The 18423-nt window shown below is 47.5% G+C and overlaps 1 protein-coding gene across 1 annotated transcript in view; it reads right to left on the reverse strand.

The window, feature by feature from the left end:
- The window catches only part of Fbn3 (fibrillin 3), an 87918-nt gene extending 70726 nt beyond the window's left edge, over positions 1–17192 (reverse strand). The window contains 14 exon segments of the mRNA XM_008824159.1: positions 1392–1517; positions 2233–2352; positions 2425–2568; positions 3741–3911; positions 4401–4464; positions 4467–4555; positions 9397–9522; positions 9853–10044; positions 12420–12473; positions 12476–12511; positions 14013–14111; positions 14289–14387; positions 16281–16384; positions 17107–17192. Of these exon segments, the coding sequence (XP_008822381.1) occupies positions 1392–1517; positions 2233–2352; positions 2425–2568; positions 3741–3911; positions 4401–4464; positions 4467–4555; positions 9397–9522; positions 9853–10044; positions 12420–12473; positions 12476–12511; positions 14013–14111; positions 14289–14387; positions 16281–16384; positions 17107–17192 (1510 nt within the window).
- Between the last annotated feature and the right edge of the window lie 1231 nt (positions 17193–18423).

The raw sequence follows: 18423 nt of genomic DNA on the forward strand, positions 1-18423 counted from the left end.
AAAGATACCTGAAGAAGCAAAGGCCAGCTATCGCTGTAAGGTTCTTGGGAGTTTTATGGTTGGGTAAGATGAAAACAGAGACTCCCAAATTATACAACCATTAAAAAAAATCTACAGTACCTGGGGTGGGTTGCCCCCCTATAAGCTGTTGGGCAGAGAGATCCTAGAGGTCCTCAAATTCACCAAGGCTATTGCCATTAATATCGGTTGTACACTAGAAAGGTCAGTAAGACCATGTTGCTGAAGACACTGCATGTTGTGAGTGCAGGGCAGGAAGAAGAGATGTAACTGAGGCTAAGCCAAAAATCTCCATGCCACTGGTTGGATGATGTTCATATTACCAGAAGGCACTATGCAGATGGTTGGGGAAGAAAGGATCCCCTATGATTCTACTCAATGATATACCCCACGTGTTACACACTATGGACATGCCAAGCAATACCTGCAAGTGCAATAATGGCTTGACCAACATATGTACAACTGACAAATTTCTAATTGGATAAGGCCTGCTCCTAGGGGTGGAACACACATCTGGTGCTGTAGACCAGGCCAATGCCTTGTGTTGAGAAAGGCTACAGGCCCTAGAGAGGAAGCCATCACAAGTATACTGTTTAATGAATATAGTACACCTACTGGGATATCTTCTAGGTATTTGTATTTACATTCATGTTTGTTTAAATGTGTCTACTTCCTTCCATTTGTTTTTATAGTAGAAGAAACACGATTGAGATAGATTAATGGCCATGGCTTAAAGACAAATAATGGGGAGGTCCAAGAAGTCACTATCTTGTGATGATACAAGAGAGATCGCCATACATCTGTCATCCCCTACAAGGCTCAGGGACCTTAGCGGAAGATTGGTGGAAAGATTGTTAGGGTGGAGGAAAGGGGTGGAGTGTGTTCCCCAGGGGTTCTAGTTCCTCCAAGGGGTGGGGCCTGCTGTGGAGAATTGACTGTGGAGAGTTAGCCACGGAAGGAGGGTCTCGTGGTGCCATCTTGGGATGGGAGCCACGAGCCAGGAACGTATGGCAGCAGGTGTGGGGAATGTGCAGCAGCTGGGTCTACTCAAGGACAGAATGGCCCAGCACTTATGGACCTGGGAAGAGACTGCTGGCACCTGAGGTGTGGGCAAAAGGTAGCAGTGACTATGGGCATGCCTTGGGAGTGATCTGATATGGCGGGCTCTGAGTCGTGATGCAGAGCTGTGCAACGTGGAGCTGAGTGGCATGGAGCTAGGCACTGGGTGCTCATTTCTTTGTAAATCACTTCCCTCCCCCTGACAATAATAATAAATGCACATAAAGATATGTTATATGGTTTTCCTGATAGCACAAGCGACCAGAGAGAACTCTGGTGACAAATCCCCTACTCACCATCCAGCTTCAACTCACCCATGCATCTCCTGCCATCTAGGCTGAGATCAAAGTATGCATTGCACACACACTGAAAGCTGCCCTCTGTGTTGACACAGTGGCCCATGTGGCAAAGGCTGCCATGGATGATGCACTCATCTACATCTGGGGGAGGAAGTCAGGCAGGTGGTCAGGAAGTATAGTCCAGATTCCCTCTCCCAACTGTCTTCATTTTTGGATGGATGGTTGGATGGGTGAGTGGATAGATGGGTGGGCAGGTGGACATAGGGGTGGATGGATGAGTGGGTGGATGTGTAGGTGGATGAGTAGATGGATGGATAGATAGATGAATGGATGGATGGATGGATGGATGGGTAGATGGGTAAATAGGTGGATGTGTGAATGGATGGTAGGTGGATGAGTGGATGGATGGATGGGTAGATGCGTAAATGGGTGGATGTGTGAATGGATGGTAGATAGATGAGTGGATGGATGGATGGGTAGATGGGTAAATGGGTGGATGTATGAACAGATGGATGGTTATATGAGTGAGTAGATGTGTTGATGGATGTGTGGATGGATGAGTGGTTTATGGGTGAGTATACGAATGAATGGATGGATGGGTGGGTGAATGGATGAATAGGTAGATGGATGAGTGGATGGACAGATGGGTGGATGGATGGTTGAATGGGTATGTGGATAGGTAGATGAATAGGTAGATGGATGTATGGGTGGGTGGATGGGTGGAAGGATGGATGGGTAGGTGGACAAATGGATGGATGGATAGATAGATGAATGGATGAATGGATTGGTGAGTGGGTGAACAGGTGGATGTGTAGGTGGGTACATGAATAGGTAGATGATGGATAGATGGCCATACCTACACATGTTTGCTTGGTGAGCGTGGCCTGGAAGCCCTTATGACACTGGCAGTGGTAGGAGCCAGGAGTGTTGACACAGTGACCATGGTGACAGGGGCTGCTGGTGCATTCATTCACATCTGCATGCAGAAGACCCTGAGCTATGGTCCAACAGGGTGGTGCCGACCTAGTTCCACCCACTTGTGACTTACCAATACACTCTCCATTCACATCCTGGGTGTAGCCCACATTGCATTCATAGTGGTAGCTGGAAGGGGTGGGCAGGCAATGGCCATTGAGACGCAGGACGGTGAAGTGGCGACAGATGTCAATAGTTTGGTTCAGAGTGACTGTACCTGCAGGGGGTGGGCAAAAGGGGCACCTAAGCATTGGCAGCCCTTCCCCCAACCAGAGCTACAGTTTTGGCTCTAGGTTCTGACACCTCCAGAGGCTAAGATTTTCCTGGATTGGATGCCATCCCCATGTCCTAGCCAGCTTATTCAGACACTCACCCACTCTAGACCCTCATGTTTGGTGTAGCTCCTCATTGTGGAGTAAGACTCCTTGTTAGGGTCTGAGTGTGAAATGCCCCCCACAGACTCATTTTTTTTGGTGTGCATATGTATGTATGTGCAGAAGACTGTGTGTTCCCATGTGTGTGCCAGTGCACTTGTGTGAATATGTGGAGGCCAGAGGTCAACCTTGTGTGTCCTTCCTCAGGAGCCATCCATCTTGTTTTGTTTTTCTTTAAATTAAACTAAATTTTGGGGACTGGAGAGATGGCTCAGTGGTTAAGAGCACTGGCTGCTCTTGTAGAGGACCTGGATTTGGTTCCCAGCACCCATGTGGCAGCTAACAACCATCTATAACTCCAGTTCCAGGGGCTCCAGTGCCCTCTTCTGGCCTCTGTGGGCACTGCATGCACTTACATACATGCAGGCAAAACATTCATGCACATAAAATTGTTTTAAAACTCTGCAATATTAGTACTATGCTATTTTTCTTCTTTCTTTGTGTGTGTATGTACATTTGTGTGTGTGCACATATGTGCAAACAGGTTTTTGAAAGATTTATTTTCATTTAAGTGTATACGTGTGTCTATGTGCATGTAAATGCAGTTGCCTATGGAGGCTAGAAGAGGACGCTGGACCCCATGAAACTGAAGTTATAGGCAGTTGAAAGCCTCTTGAAGTGGGTGCTGGGAACAGAACTTGAGTCTTTTGGAAGAGTAGCAAGTGTTCTTATCCATTGGGCCATCTCTCCAGCCCCTGCAAATACTTTTTATACTGTGCCGCTTATAAGGCAATGAAAAAAATTGGTTTATGCTCAGTACAGATATAATTTTCTAAGATATTTTCTAAGATTAGTTCAAACTACATGATGCCAACTATAGTTTTATCTTGAGATCACTGATTCAAAGCCCTGACTCTGTCAAAGAGAAGATTCATCCCTTGTCCAGGGCCCTTTCTCCAGACCCAGGCCCACTTCCTGGTTTTAGACACTCCTTCCCAACAGGGCCAGGGCTCACCAAAGTTGGAGTTGCCAGAGCCCAGGTTGGGGACTTTAAGTCTCTTGGAACTGGGGGTGTTCTGTTGTGCTGGTCCCAGGCCATTGGATCCAACATCTGGGAGTCCAGGGAAGGGGCCTGGATACACAGGCAGCAGTGGGAACCCCTGGGTACACAGGTGCAGGAATTCATCTGCAAGGAACAGAGATTGAAAGTCAGTGAACAAAGGCACATGCTCTGCAAGCCTCAAGACCGGAGTTCAATTCATGGAACTCAGGAAGGAGCAAAAAGATTCCACAGTTGTACTGACCCACATGCATGACCCCCCGCCCTGGTAATCATAACAGTGATGATGATGATGATGATATAAGAAGAGTTTTGGGCCTGGAGAGATGGCTCAGTGGTTAAGAGCAAGGAAGAACCAGTTTGATTCCTAGCACCCACATGGCAGCTAACAATCGCCTGTAACTCCAATTCTAAGGGACATGACACTCTTTTCTGGCCTCCATGGGCATCACATGCCCATGCACTTAAATACATGCAGGCAAAACATTTATACACATAAAATAAATCACCCTCCCCCCGGAATTTATTTAAAAAGGAAAAAACTCCACAGAGTTTGAAGCCAGGCCCTTGATCCCACCCATGCCCCTCTATCTATAAGCTCAAGCTGTCACTCACCAGAACCCTTTGCAGGACACAGCTCTGGAGTGGGACCAGCTATCCAGCACCTGCCATTATCACAGAGCACCACTGTCTGTGGGTGTAGTGGCCAGCAAGGTCTGCAGCACAGCGATCCCCGATTAGCACAGAGAAGCAGATACCTACTCTGTAATCTATAACAGGATGTAGAGTGGGGCTGGTGAGCACAGGATAGGACCTGGGAGTCTGCATCAGTTTCCAAACCTGGATTCAAACCCAAGTGGCACCTGCACTAGCTGTAGAACAGCTCTCCTTGCCTGTTCTGCCTTTGTTTCCCCATCTGTAAATGAGGGTGCTCCAAGCATCCATAGCACCTCAGAAGAGTGTCGTTTAGAAGAAAAATCTGGCATTGAGCTGGCCAGATAGCTTAGTAAAGTGCATACCTTGCAAGCATAAGGACCTGAGTTTGATCCCCAGAAGCAAAAATAAAAATAAAACAAAAATAAAAATAAAAGCAAACAAAAAACAAAAAAATGGTGGGGATGTGTGTTTGTAGTCCTGGCACAGAGGAGATGGAGGCAGGCTCACTGGCCAGTCAGCTTAGGCTATTTTGCAAATTTGATGCCAGTGAGTGACCCTGACTCAAAACTGAGGGGCCTGGAGAGATGGCTGAATGGTTAAGAGCACTTGCTGATTTTGCAGAGAATCTGGGGTTCAGTTCCTAACACCCACATGGTGGCTAACAATCATCCATAACTCCAGTTCCAGGGGATTTGATGCCCTCTTCTGGCCTTGGTGGGTATTGTGCATATATGGTACTGATGGTACTGTGAAATAGTGTTCCTATGGCTTTAAAAGTATGTTTGGTAAATAAGTTGTACCTTGATCGTGTATGTCTGGAGAGCCTTGTCTCATGAGAAAGTTTATGCAAGAATGCTTGTTGAGATGTCCCCAGAATGCCGGTACTCCCCTAGTTTCTCAGGAGACATGTTGCTCTCCCAAGAAGTCATACTATGAAGATAATGTTATCTTGCTGTTAGTCTAGCCACTATATGTAAACATATATGTTTACAGAACATAGCCACTATGTTCTGTAAACATTCAGCTGTAGCTCTAATGAGTATAAGAATCAAAGCAGAGCAGCCTTTGGCACTCGTGTGTGTGTGTGTGTGTGTGTGTGTGTGTGTGTGTGTGTGAAGAAATCATACAAGTCCCCTGGTTATTAACTCAGTTCTAAGATAATCCATTCAGGTCCTGTGGATACCCCTTGGTAGCCACAGGTACACTTACATACACAAAGGCAAAACACTCAATACATATAAAAAAATTTAAAAATAAAAAATTTAAGAGAGAGTATGTGTGTGCATAGAGATTGCTCAGCAGCTAAGAGCTCTTGCTGCTCTTCCAGAGACTCATTTGATTCCCAGCACCTACATAGGGCAGCTCACAAGTGCCTGTAACTCTATCTCCAGGTGACCTGATGCCCTCTTCTGGCCTTTGTGGGTACTGCACTCATGCGATATACGCTATATCACACATAAGTACAAATAAAAATAATTTTTTTAAAAAGGTGGGCAGTGCCTGAAAAATGACAACTGATGTTGTTCTCTGGTCTGCACACATACATGTGTGTGCATGCACTTGTGCACACACAAATACATGTGCACACACATAGACGCACATGCACACACATGAACACCCATGCACACACAAAGGAAAATCTGGCACACAGCCAATCCTTAGTGCCACCTCTTTTTAAAATTTATTCACTTTTATGTTTTTAATATCTTATTATTTTTATTTTATCTCTATGAGTGTATTGCCTGCATGTGTATAAATGCACCTGTATTATGCAATGCCTGAGGAAGCCAGAATAGGGCATCAGATCCCCTGGAACTGGAGTTGTAGATGGTTTTTAGACACCATGTGGGTTCTGGGAATCAAACCCAGGTCCTCTGCAAGAGCAGCCAGTGCTCTTAACCACTGAGCCATCTCTCCAGCCCCACTTTTATTTTTATGTGTATGAGTGCTTTGCCTGCATGTATGCAAGTGCACCACTTGTGTGTGATGCTCACAAAGGACAGAAGAGGGCATTGGATCCCCTGGAACTGGAGTTATTGGAGGTTGTTAGCCACCATGTGGGTGACAGCAATCAAACCTGGGCCCTCTGCATGAGTAGCCAGTGTGCTGAATTGTGTCTCCAGCACCTCGAATACCACCTCTTATTCCCAGGTTTTCTAAATCATTTAAGTAGGTAGATTTGGGCTTCATCTGGAATAGAGTTCCAATATATAAAGTTGACACTGGCAGCAAGTTCCCTGTACGTGTAAGTATTCAACGACAGCGAGGAAGACCTCTTAGAGGGGAGGAGGCTTCTCATTACAAGTTCAAGCATGGATGTGAAGATCTGTACTCATGTGTCCTTGCTCACTGGCCTTGGTATCACAGGGAAGCATTGAGAAGCTTCTCTGGACAGTTGTATGCATCGATAGCCACTGTGTCTGTGAAGATTGATCTAGAAGCTCCCTGTGTCATCCACTTCTCACCATACTCTGGACTCCCATGAAGGTGCTCAGTAATCAGATTTTTCAGGCATATTTTTAGGTTGAAATCCTGGCAAATCTTGGCTGGTGGCCCTCTGTAAAGAAACCCCTCCCACCAGCCGGGAAGACCACTGGCAGTCTACCATGTTAATGTTTCTACCATCACAACTCCAACCTGTGCACCTAGGGGCCTCCCAGGTGTGCATGTGGGGTGTCAGGGATCTTCACTCAGCATCACAGCACTCCCTTAAAGGGGGCTGGACCTGCCCAGATAAGAGGAGGTCAACACTCTCATTCAAGGTCACCCAGCTGCTAGATCTGGGAAAGGGTGGGAAATTGGATTCTTTAAACTCAGGGGATTTGACAAGCAGCTGCCTTTCTAATAAAGAAGAAAGAGAGAATACAAAAATTTTAATGGAAATGACAGTTGCCAGTAACACTTTAAGCATCCACTGTGATCAAGCCATGATGTGTGACCCTGCCTCAACTTTTGCAGGGTACTTTTTATATCTATGAGTATGTATTGAGTACCCACTGTGTACTAGAAGTCATCTACAAACCACTCCACAAATGATCTTACTATATATCTATATATTAGTATTCTTTTTTTTTTTTTTTTTGAGATAAGGTCTCCTGTAGCTCAGGCCGGCCTTGAGCTAACTATGTATTTGAGGATGGCCCTGATCCTCCTGCCTCTGCCTTCTGAGTGCTGGAATTACTGGTGTGCACCACCACACCTGCTGTATGCAGTGCTGAGGACAGACTTCAGGGGCTCCATGCATACTACATAAGCACTTTTCCAACTGAGACACATCCCCTGCTTTACCATTGTTATTATTTTGCCTGTCATCATGACAATCATTCAAGGTTGGCATTGCTATTATCCCCATTTTGTAGATGGGGAAACTGGGGCACAGATTTTTTTTTTTTTTACAAATAGTTACCTAAAGATCACATAGTCTAAGAACAGCTCAGCTGGGAGTCAAAACCCTGGACTAAGGAGCTAGAAAGATGGCTCAGCAGAGGATCCAGTTTCGGTTCCCAGCACCCACATGGCAACTTACAACTGTCTGTAACTCCAGTTCCAGGGAATACCCTTTTTGGGGTTTGTGGGCATTGCATGCATGAGCACACTTACATACATGCAGGTAAACCACTCCTACACAGACAATAAAAATAAGTAAGTAAATAATAAATAAATAAAAGTAAAAATAAAACCTCCCAACCAAAAGCCAAACCAACAACCCAGGCCCAGATCCAAAGTCTGGTTGGAGGCAACTGGACTTTGCTCAAAGACAGCCTTTGCTAATGAGTAGCTGGATCTGTCTCTCTCAATCCAGAAGATGGATTGAGGTACCCTGCCATACCAGCTACAAAAGGTCCTAGTGGTGGAGAGCTTCAAGATGTCTGGAGTCAGCCACAGTGGTTGGGACAAACTCCAAATACAATATTCTCTACTCTACTTGGTACAGACCCAGCCTGAGGGGCCCGAGGTGATGCTGCGCACCTTGGCCAAGCCTCCTTCCCTCACCTCCAAACCGAGCTCTGCCCATCCCCACTTCCACCCTCTCCACATTCCTGGGCAGCCTTCTGGACCCTAAGCAAGGTCTAGAGCCTGAACCTCAAGTGGGATAGCAACTAAAAGTGGGGTAGAACCACTCCTGGTAGGCTAAGTGTGGGGGACTTCAGAAGGGAGTCTGTATGGGAGGTGTAGAGACCTCCCTGCCTCCCACCCTACCCTTGCCCCTCAACTACCGCCTTGGGTCTGGAGAGTTGGGTGTGGACATTTCCTTGTTCTGGACTTGTTGAATCAAGTGAAGCAAATCTTGCCTCTCTAAGCTTCACAGTTTCTCCACCTCAAAACAACAACAACAATAACAACAACAAAAACAAAATAAAAACCAAAAACCAAAAAAAATGAAGTTGCAGGGAGAAGTGTTCTTAAGAAATGTGGGGGTGGTGACACAGAGGGTAGTGGGCAGAGATGGAGGATTTATTTAAAGGTGAAAAGACTGGAGGGTCAGAAGGGCTCCAGTTGAAAAGGGAGGTTCACAGAAATGAAAGCTAGAGGGTCAGAGGGTCAGTGGGGAAACACAGAGATGGAGTGGAAAGTGTCATAGTGAGGAATGCAGCTAGTGAGCCAAACACATTGATCCAGACAGATAAAAAGGTATAGTGTGTGTGTGTGTGTGTGTGTGTGTGTGTGTGATGATGGAGGAACAGTAGTGCCAAGACACCAAGCCAGGAGACCACAGTATTAAAGGACATAGAGCTGGAGGGAAGATCAAAGGACTCCCAGACTGGTGTCCATAGAGAGCACAGAGACTGTTGAGTGGAGAGGCCGAATGCTAGAGAGGAAGACACTGGGATCCAGAGAGGCAGAAGGTTATAGGTGCTGGAGGGCTAGAGGGGCCAGGGACCATAGTGATGCTGCAGGTAAAGAAGCATTTTTCACCCACCTGGTCTTTTCCAGCCCCCTCGGCCCACCTCACCCAGGCAGCGGGCTCCATCCGGGCTGCTGGCAAAGCCTTGGGGACAGGTACTCATGTAGCTCCCCACTGTGTTGGTACAGTCACCCCCAGAGCAGAGGCTGGGCACACTGAGACATTCATCTATATCTGCACAGACAGATAGGGTGAGAGCCAGGTCCCTCATCAGCCCAAGCCCTCCTGCTCCTTGAAGGGAATCTGAGAGTTCCTGAGACAGGATGACACACTACCCTCGCATGTAATGCCTCTGTCACTGAGCTGGTGTCCAGCTGGGCAGTGACATTCAAAGGAGCCCACAGTGTTGAGACAGCTGCTGGCCCAGCACAGCTACAGGAATGAAGTTCAGCAAGTGAGAGGCCCACCAGAGGGATGAACCATGTATGCAGACGATGGGGGTGGGCCTCACTCAGTCCTCACTCCCCAGGGCTTCCATTCGCTTCCACTTACCCCACAACTCACCTTGGCAGGCCCCTGTATTGGGAACAAAGCCTTGGCGACAGCAGTGCGACTGTGCAGGGCAGAGTTCACAGGGAAGGCCCCAGGCACGACCCACAGTGGCACAGCAGAGAGCCTTGGTGCAAGTGAGGCTGGTCCACTGGTGCTGGCACCCCTCAGGGCTCACTTGGCTGAAGCAGGACACTACCTGGTAGTCTGTGGATTACACAGCATCTGGTTTTGAACTGTGGCTGTCCCACATTCCTCTATATCTCCATCACCTGCCCTCATTAGTTAACAAACTCCTGCTCATTGGTTTTTTTTTTTTTTGGTCTTTTTGAGACAGGGTCTCCCTGTAGCCCCAGCTGTCCTGAAACTCACTATGTAGACCAGGCTGGCCTTGAACTCACAGAGCCTGCCTCTGCCTCCCAAGTGCTGGGATTAAAGGCGTGCACCACCATACTCATTCTTTAGATCTTTGATATCTTCCCCCCAAAAAACCCCAAGAGAGAAGTCAGGATTTTCAAGCCTACACAAGTCTGGTCACTCTGTCCCTTCCTTCAAGGAGGGACCAAGGATGCCTGGCTGGAGAGCTTGTTTCGTGCTTGTATGTACTCCTGGCTCGGCCGAATCCCTAGGCTTTTGCAGGCTCCCATCATCTACCCAAATACTGTTGGCTCTGACACCACAGCCCTGAACCCTGAGGCCCTGCTCCAGGTAGGTGCACAAGTTTTCCCAACCAGCTGTGCACAGGGGCCCAGTTGTAATTTCCTTTCTCTACCCTTCTGATGTTTCCAATAAGTGTCTGGCTCCACACCAAGGGCAACCCTTCCCAGCATAAGGCAGCCATGCCCCTCTCCAGGCCCTTTATAAAGAAGGGGTTTCAGAGATCACTGGCAGATCTTGGGTACCCAGTCCTGCCCCTGATTTTCCATTCTGATCTCTCTTCTCCTTCCTCTCTCCCACTGACCCTCATTCTCCATTATCCACCCCCATTCATGCCTCACTTCTGACAGGCCATATTTCAATTCCTCTCTCTCTTTGGCCAAAGTGTTTCCAAAAGCACCTCTCTAGAACCCAGGCCACATGTTCACTGCATCACAACCCCTCCCCTCCTTCTGATTTACAGCAAGCTTCTCTCCAACCCTGCAACTGACCCTGGCTACTGTCACAAACCTCAGTCCCTACCTGGAGGAGTCTAGGAAGGGGCTCTACCCACGGAGGCATGCCTCCAGCCCCTGGCTGGGGGATTCTAGGCAGGTTCTCTACCACTAAGTATCGCCCCCAGGCCCTCAGCTGAGAGATTCTAGGCAGGTGCTCAACAGCTAAATCATGCCTGTAGGCCAGTGTTCACAAGTGAATCATGCTCCCAGGCTTCTTTTCACTTTCAGAAACAGGGTTTCATTTTGTATCTCAAGCTACAACAGTAGCTTGTCCCTTGCCACCAACTCCCATGACAGCATCCATCCCAGAGCCCTCTGATGGCCTTCACCTTCCTGGGCTCCTTGGTCACACTGGTCACTCTGACACCTTTGATGTTTAAAAAACTCATGGGCCTGGATATCGCCAAGCCTCGTCCTCCTGTCACTTCTCCTTATCATCCTGTGGGGCCTATGCTTCCTGTCTGCCCTAAGATGCCAACTTCCATTCTCTGCCTGGGAACCTCAGCTAAACCCTAGACTTCAGTCCTCATGGATGGGGCCTCAGTGTCCTTCTCAGGTCCTTGTAGGTCCTTGGCTAGCACTGAGTTCAAAGTCTCCCCGAGTCTGCCCCAGATAAACCTTCACCACAACTACACCTGGGGTCAGCCTCAACTCCATCTCTCTTCTTTCCACCCCACACCCAGCCCTTTTCCCACTGATTTAGCTAAGACCATCTCACTCACATCCACCAGTGGGTTGATTTTAAGATCCAGGATTCAGCTGGGAGTGGGGGATGCATGCCTGTAATCTTAGCTGCTAGAGAGGATCAGTCAAGATTGCAAATTTAAGACCAGCTTGGGCTACATAGCAAGACCCATCTCAAAAGGTAAAAAAGCAGCTGAGTATGATGGTGTACATCTTTAATCTCACTATTTTGGAGGCAGGGACAGGCGGATATCTCTGAGATCGAGGCCAGCCTAGCTTACATAGTGAGCTCCAGGTCAGCCAGGGCTACAGCACAATGAGACTGTCTCAAAAACAAACAAACAAACAAACAAACAAATGACAACAACAACAAAAAACAAAAGCAGTGAATGAAAAGCCTCACAAATCAGTTGCAATGTCTCTTCCCCCAGGAGGCCCTCCCTGTCCCTATGGCTCCTGACTTCTCTGTCCTTCATACCCCCACCCTCATCATAGCAATGAACCCCTAGGTTAGCATTTTCAAGTTGCAATTTTCTTCTTCCTATTCCTATACCAACATAGCCTCACTCTTTCCCAGGTTCCAACACAGGGCCTCACTCATAGCCAGTGAGTGACAACTATTGTAAAGAAGGGATGAGCAAATAAAAGACATGTCCTCAGACTGCCCCAGCAGCAGCAAAGCAAACAGCCATGTCTTATTCACTGCCAGAAAACCCATACCCCTCTCCAAGTGCCCCTCAGTACCTCTCTCACACTGAGGCCCCATGAAGCCATACACACAAGCACAGAGACTTGTGTGCAATGTCCTCTGTTGTGGCAGCCAGGGTCACAGATAGATGTGGATAGACAGGGGAGAGTGACTGAAATTTCCTTAGCTTCAGAGGAGGTTTGACCCAAGCAAGACTCCCTTCACCCCACTATCTGGCCTAGGTCGAGTAAGACAGTGACCAATGAGGGGCTGGCAACCTGGTTTAGTCAGTAAAGTGCCTGCTGCAAAAACATGAGGACCCGAGTTCAGATCTTTAGCCCCCATGTAAAAGCCAGGAGTGGTAGTCCTCTGTAAACCCAGTTCTGGGGAGGCAGAGACCGGGAGATCCTTGGAGGCTCACTGGCCAGCCAGCCTAGCCAAATAAATGAGCTCCAGGTTCAGTGAGAGAATCTTGTCTTAAAAAATAAGGTAGAGGGGCTGGAGAGATAGTTCAGTGGTTAAGAGCACTGGCTGCTCTTGCAGAGAACCTAGGTTCAGTTCCTAGCACCCGCATGGCAGATAACAACTGTCTGTAACTCCAGTTCCAGGGGATTTGATGGCCTCTTTTAGCCTCTTCAGGGGTGCACATGGGTGCATGCACTTAAATATGTGCAGTAACACACTCATATACAGAAAATAAGAATGAGTAAATTAGGGCTGGTTATGGTGGCACATGTCTTTGATCCCAGGACTCGGGAGGCAGAGGTGGGTGGATCTTGTGAGATCGAGGTCAGCCTGGTTTACATAATGAGTTTCAGACCAGCTGGGGTTACAGGAAGACCCTGTCTCAAAACAAACAAACAAACAAAAAAACAAACAAAAAACAAAAGTAAATTTAAAGGAATTTAAAGTGTGTGTGGGGGGGGGGGTTAAAAGCACTGCACTGGTTATACCAGGCATGGTGGTGCATGCCTTTAATCCCAGCACTTGGGAGGCAGAGGCAGGCAAATCTCTGTGAGTTCAAGGCCAGCCTGGTTTACATAGTAAGCTCCAGGCCAGCTGGGGCTTCAGGGAGACCCTGTCTCAAAAAGCCAAAAAAAAAAAGAGCACTGGTTACTCTTGCAGAGAACCTGGGTTCAGTTCCCAGCATCCACATGGAAGCTAATGATCATCCATAACTCCAGTTCCAGGGGATCCAACGCCCTCTTCTGGCCTCCCTGGGCATTGCATGTACATGGTGCACTTACATGCATGAAGGCAAAACACTCATACACATAAAAAAGTTTTTTTAAAAAATAAACAATTTATTGAGAATTTCAGACATGCATATAAGGTGTTTTGATCAAATCCATGCCCACTACCTCCCCTCCAACTCCTCTGATATTTCCCCCCCAAATTTTTTTTTTTTTTTTTAAATAAGGTGGAAAGAGCTAAAGGAGATGCCTGACATCAGCTTCTGGTGTCTATAAACATGCACACACCTATGTTTGCACACATATATGCATACACACATACACAGACTGTGAAAATGAACCTGTCACCTTTGATCTCTGGTTTTTGATGAAGGACCCATGGAGAATGAGCAAATGCTGAAGAGACCCACCCCCTGGGATTCCCAGCCCCAGCAAAGGCAGAAATAGGGCACTCAAGCTGTCCATGCACTGTGCCCACACAGCCTCTTTGGAAGAGACAGGATGACCCTTGGCAACTGCCCCCATTCATGCAGCTCACACTGCACCCTGAAGATGCTATGGACCAGGAGGGACAAACAGTAAGGTGAAGATATTTCAGGAAGGCTTGCCCAGGCATGTGCAAGCCTGGCTCAGCTCTGACCCTTCAACAAAACCAACCCGGGCTCCTAAGTGGCATTAAGATACTGGAGCCTTCGTTTTCTCCCCACCTCCAAGGGGGCATTGTCTACTCACCTCTGCTCACCCCACATCTGGGAGCCAGGGTTCCATCCATACAGGTGCACAGATTGGTCTGGGAGCAGAAGCCATCACTGCAGGTGTGCCTGCAGATGCCTAGAAAGACAGAGTGTATGGCATCAAGACCAGGACCACGGGCAGGTAGCATGGCTCAGTGGGTAAAGGAATTTGCTGTGCAAGTCTAGTGGCCTGAGTCTGATTCTCCAGAACCCACATAATGGTGGAAGAAGAGAAGTGATTCCACAAAGTTGTCCACTGACCTCCGCTCGTGTGCCATGGCATGTGTACCCCAACACACTCATCATTCATACACACAGTAATAAATAGATAAATAAATAAATAAATAGGACTACTCTATGCAGAGGGTGTGGTGGTACCCATCTGTCAAACCAGCACGTGGGAGGCTGGGGCTGTGGATGGAGAGTTGAAGCCCAGCTTGAGCTACAGATCAGGAGGAGATGAGATGGTGATGACAGCAGGAGGTAGAAACTGGCTAGGCAGTTTAGGATAAAAAGATCTCAAAGAAAAGTGACCAGTATCATTGTTGGCTAAGAACTGGAAATGTTCTTGAACCTGCCAGTGCCTGAGGACAGAGATGGCAGAACTATCTGAGCCAAAAATGTCTCTGGTTCCACCAGAGCCAAAGGCTGGGGATGCCAGGAAGGGGGTTTAGTTTTTTTTCTTTTCTTTTTTTCCTAAAGGAGTACCTTGTTCCCGGAAGCCATGCAGAAAATGTGACCAGAACCTCGAGGCACCTGGACACTTGGAATGAGAACTGGACTACCCAGCTCATCTCCCTATCCCCTCCTCTGTCTACTAAAGCCTTATTAACTCCCAAGCAATGAGGCTCACTGGAATTCCATTCCCAGGGACTCTGCCTGCTATACAGGAGCTCTGCCTTCTTTCTCTCTCCCAAGCTCCCTACAATAAGATACTTTTTTCTAAGACTTTTACTTTTTGAATTCATGAGACAAGAATATGAGTCTCTGGCTTGAGGGGGCTGTGGTGGCCATCGAGTTTTCAACCTAAGCACAACAGAGCTGAGAAAGGCTCCTCACTCTCAAAAGACGCCCCAATATTTCCATTCTGTATCAATGGGACATAGGACAACGGATGGGGAAGGGAAGGGGAAGGGGGGAAGGGGAAGTGAAGGGAGTGAGGAGGGGAAAAGGGAAGGTAAAGGAAGGAAAGGGAGAGAAGGGAAGGGAAAGGGAAAGGATGTGGAGGCAGGGAAGGGAAGGACCCAAGTCTTATGCCATCCCCAATAGCATCTGCCCAGGCAGATGCCAGGGTGTGGAATTGCTGTTCCACCCCAGCCCTGACTCTGTTCACACCCCATTTACATGGGACTGTCCTCAAGTCTCTATATATCTTCTTCAGCTCCAGGACTCTACTAGGTCATATGGAGAGACATTCTCCATCAGAAGAGCTGAACCACAGGGGACAGAGGCTTGGGTAGCTGGGCACTCTGGGAATGTACTCAGAGTCCTGAGACAGAAGCCAGAGGTAGGGAGGAGGGTGTGAGAGTGAGATAAAGACAGCTTGAGAAACCCCAAAACACAGAGGCAGAAAACAAGAAGACAAGAGAGCCAGACAGAAACGGAGTGACGGACATGCAAAAGAAATGAAAGCAGAACTGGCTAGATGGCCCAGTGGGTAAAGGCTCACCACCAAGCCTGATGACCTGAGTTTGACCCCAGAGTCTCACATGGTGAGAACCAATCCCCACAAGTTGTCCTCTGACATCTACATGTGTGTCATGGCACGTGCTCCCCTACCACCCACAAAATAAATAATTTTTAAAAGAGGGAAATGAATGCAGTAGGTCTCCCTGGAGTCTGAGGACAAAAGCAAGGGGAATTCCTAGTTTACCCAGCAGCCCCTAGCTGAGTCCCAAGACCACACATAGTCAGGGCTGGGTTTGCTGACAGGTGTCAGAGAGGACTGAGAATCCCCTGGTTGTACCCTCCATCTTCAGAAAGCTTCAACACTCATGGACAACACACTGGTTCCTGCCAGGCAATGTCCTCCAGCCAGGGCAACAGTAGGCACGAAAATGGGACCTGCAAGCATTAGGCCTTTGTGGGGAGAACCTGACAAAGTAACAAAGTTGGCATGTGTATCCACTTGGAGTTTGGACTTAGATAAGGAGGGTCCTAAAATGCAGGCAGAGCATCAGGCAAGCAGGGCATGGTGGCTCATCCCATCACTCAGGAGGGAAGACAGGAGAATTGCCACAAATGCGAGGCCAACCAGTGCTACAAGTATCAAACAAGGTTGGGTTATAGTTAGAGTAGGAGAACTTGTCACACACACACACCCCAACACGAAATCTCAAAAGCAACAGAAACAAAAAGTATAGATGGGAACGTAGTTCATTCGGTAGAGTGTTTGTTCAATATGCACCAAGATCTGAGTTCTATTCCCATAAAACCTGCTGTAGTTGGGTCAGGCATAGTAGCGAATGAATGCCTTTAATCCCAACACTCAGGAAGCAGGGGCAGGTGGATCTCTGTGAGATCCAAGCCAGCTGGGTCTACATAGTGAGTTTCTGGCCAGTTGAGTCTACAGTGAGACCCTGTCTCAACATCCCTCCTCCAAGCCCCATAAAAAAAACTTGATATGGTGGCCCACACCAAAAATCCCAGCATTTAGGAGGTGGAGACAGGAAGACCAGAAGTTCAAGGTCATCTTTGACTACATATTGAGTTCAAGGCCAGCCTGAACTACATGAAACTCTGCCTTAAACCAACCAACCAAATATAAGGCAAAAGAAGTTGAGGACTCTTTTTGGGGGGCGGGGTGGGATTAGTACCTCCTCTTTGCACCTGAGTTTCGAATGAAGAGTTTAAGCTTTGTAAAGATGTAGAATTCAACATTTTTGCCCAATTTCTCCACCATTTACATTCCGTTTAGAAAATTTACTTATTTATTATTTATTTTCATGTGTGTGTTTTGCCTCTAGTATGTAAGTGCACCACATGCATACAATGCCTGCAGAGGCCAGAGGAGGATGTTGGATTCCCAGGAACTGGAGTTAAGGATGGTGGTTAGCTGCCATGTGGGTGCTGGGAACCAAATCCAGGTCTTCTGCAAGAGCTGTCAGTGCTCTTAACAGCTGACGCATTTCTCCAATACCCAGTCTTGCACCTTTGGGAACAGACCCCAGCACCCTGAATATAGAGTCTTGAAAGAAGCTGTTTGTTAGACCTAAAATGGTTACTCCACTCAGCAAACTCCTATGCATCTAGCAAACCCAGTTATAAAAAAATCTTTTTCCCCCAACACTTTAATTTACCCTACTGAACCCCCAAAACTAACTGTGCTGATTATGCCTTCATCATAGCACTTCCAGAATGTAATAAATAAATAGCATATAAAAATCTGGGTTGGGGGGGCTGGAGAGATGGCTCAGCAATTAAGAACACTGGCTGTTCTTACAGAAGACACGGGTTTGAATCCCAGCACCTGCCGGTGCCAGCCAGCCAAGATGGATAGTACCTGAAAGGGGGAGTGAGGATTGAAAGAAAGAAAAGGAGACAGGAAAGATGCTTGGGAGGACTGACAGTGAATACTGCAGCCCGGGTTTATTTCAGCTCTGCCTTTTTATACAGAAGAACTCAATTAGTTACAACAGCTGTTTTTCCCCACCTGTATCTGAGGGTCAAGGAGTGGTCAGATCAAAGGCTTCTTTGATCATTTTGTTTACCACTATTGCCTCCAGGTCAGGTATTGTGAGGCTCTCCACATAAACACATCCCTCCTGAATGGGCAGGTTAAGTACTGGTATGCATAACACAAACTCAGTAAACAAGGCAGCCACAACTCAATGCGCATAATAGATTAGCAGCTCCCGACATCTCCCCCTTCTTTTTTTTTATTTTTATATCCCCAGATTATGCTATATCTGGGACAGAAGGACCGTACTTGTCTTAGGTTGTCTTCTGCCAGAGCAAAGCCTTACCCGTCATCGGCACATAGCTTCCATCAGCTACGCCCTGTCTTAGGTTGACTTTCTCCCAGAAGATCTTACCCGTCTTTGACTACCGGCCTCTGTTAGGGGAGGGAGCACAATCTCATATCATGCACAGCTGCCTTGACTTGCCACAGGCATAAACAACTTTACTGCCAC

The sequence above is a fragment of the Nannospalax galili genome, unplaced genomic scaffold (genome assembly GCF_000622305.1).
Source record: "Nannospalax galili isolate Female #2095 unplaced genomic scaffold, S.galili_v1.0 scaffold1009, whole genome shotgun sequence".
NCBI classification, from domain to species: domain Eukaryota; kingdom Metazoa; phylum Chordata; class Mammalia; order Rodentia; family Spalacidae; genus Nannospalax; species Nannospalax galili.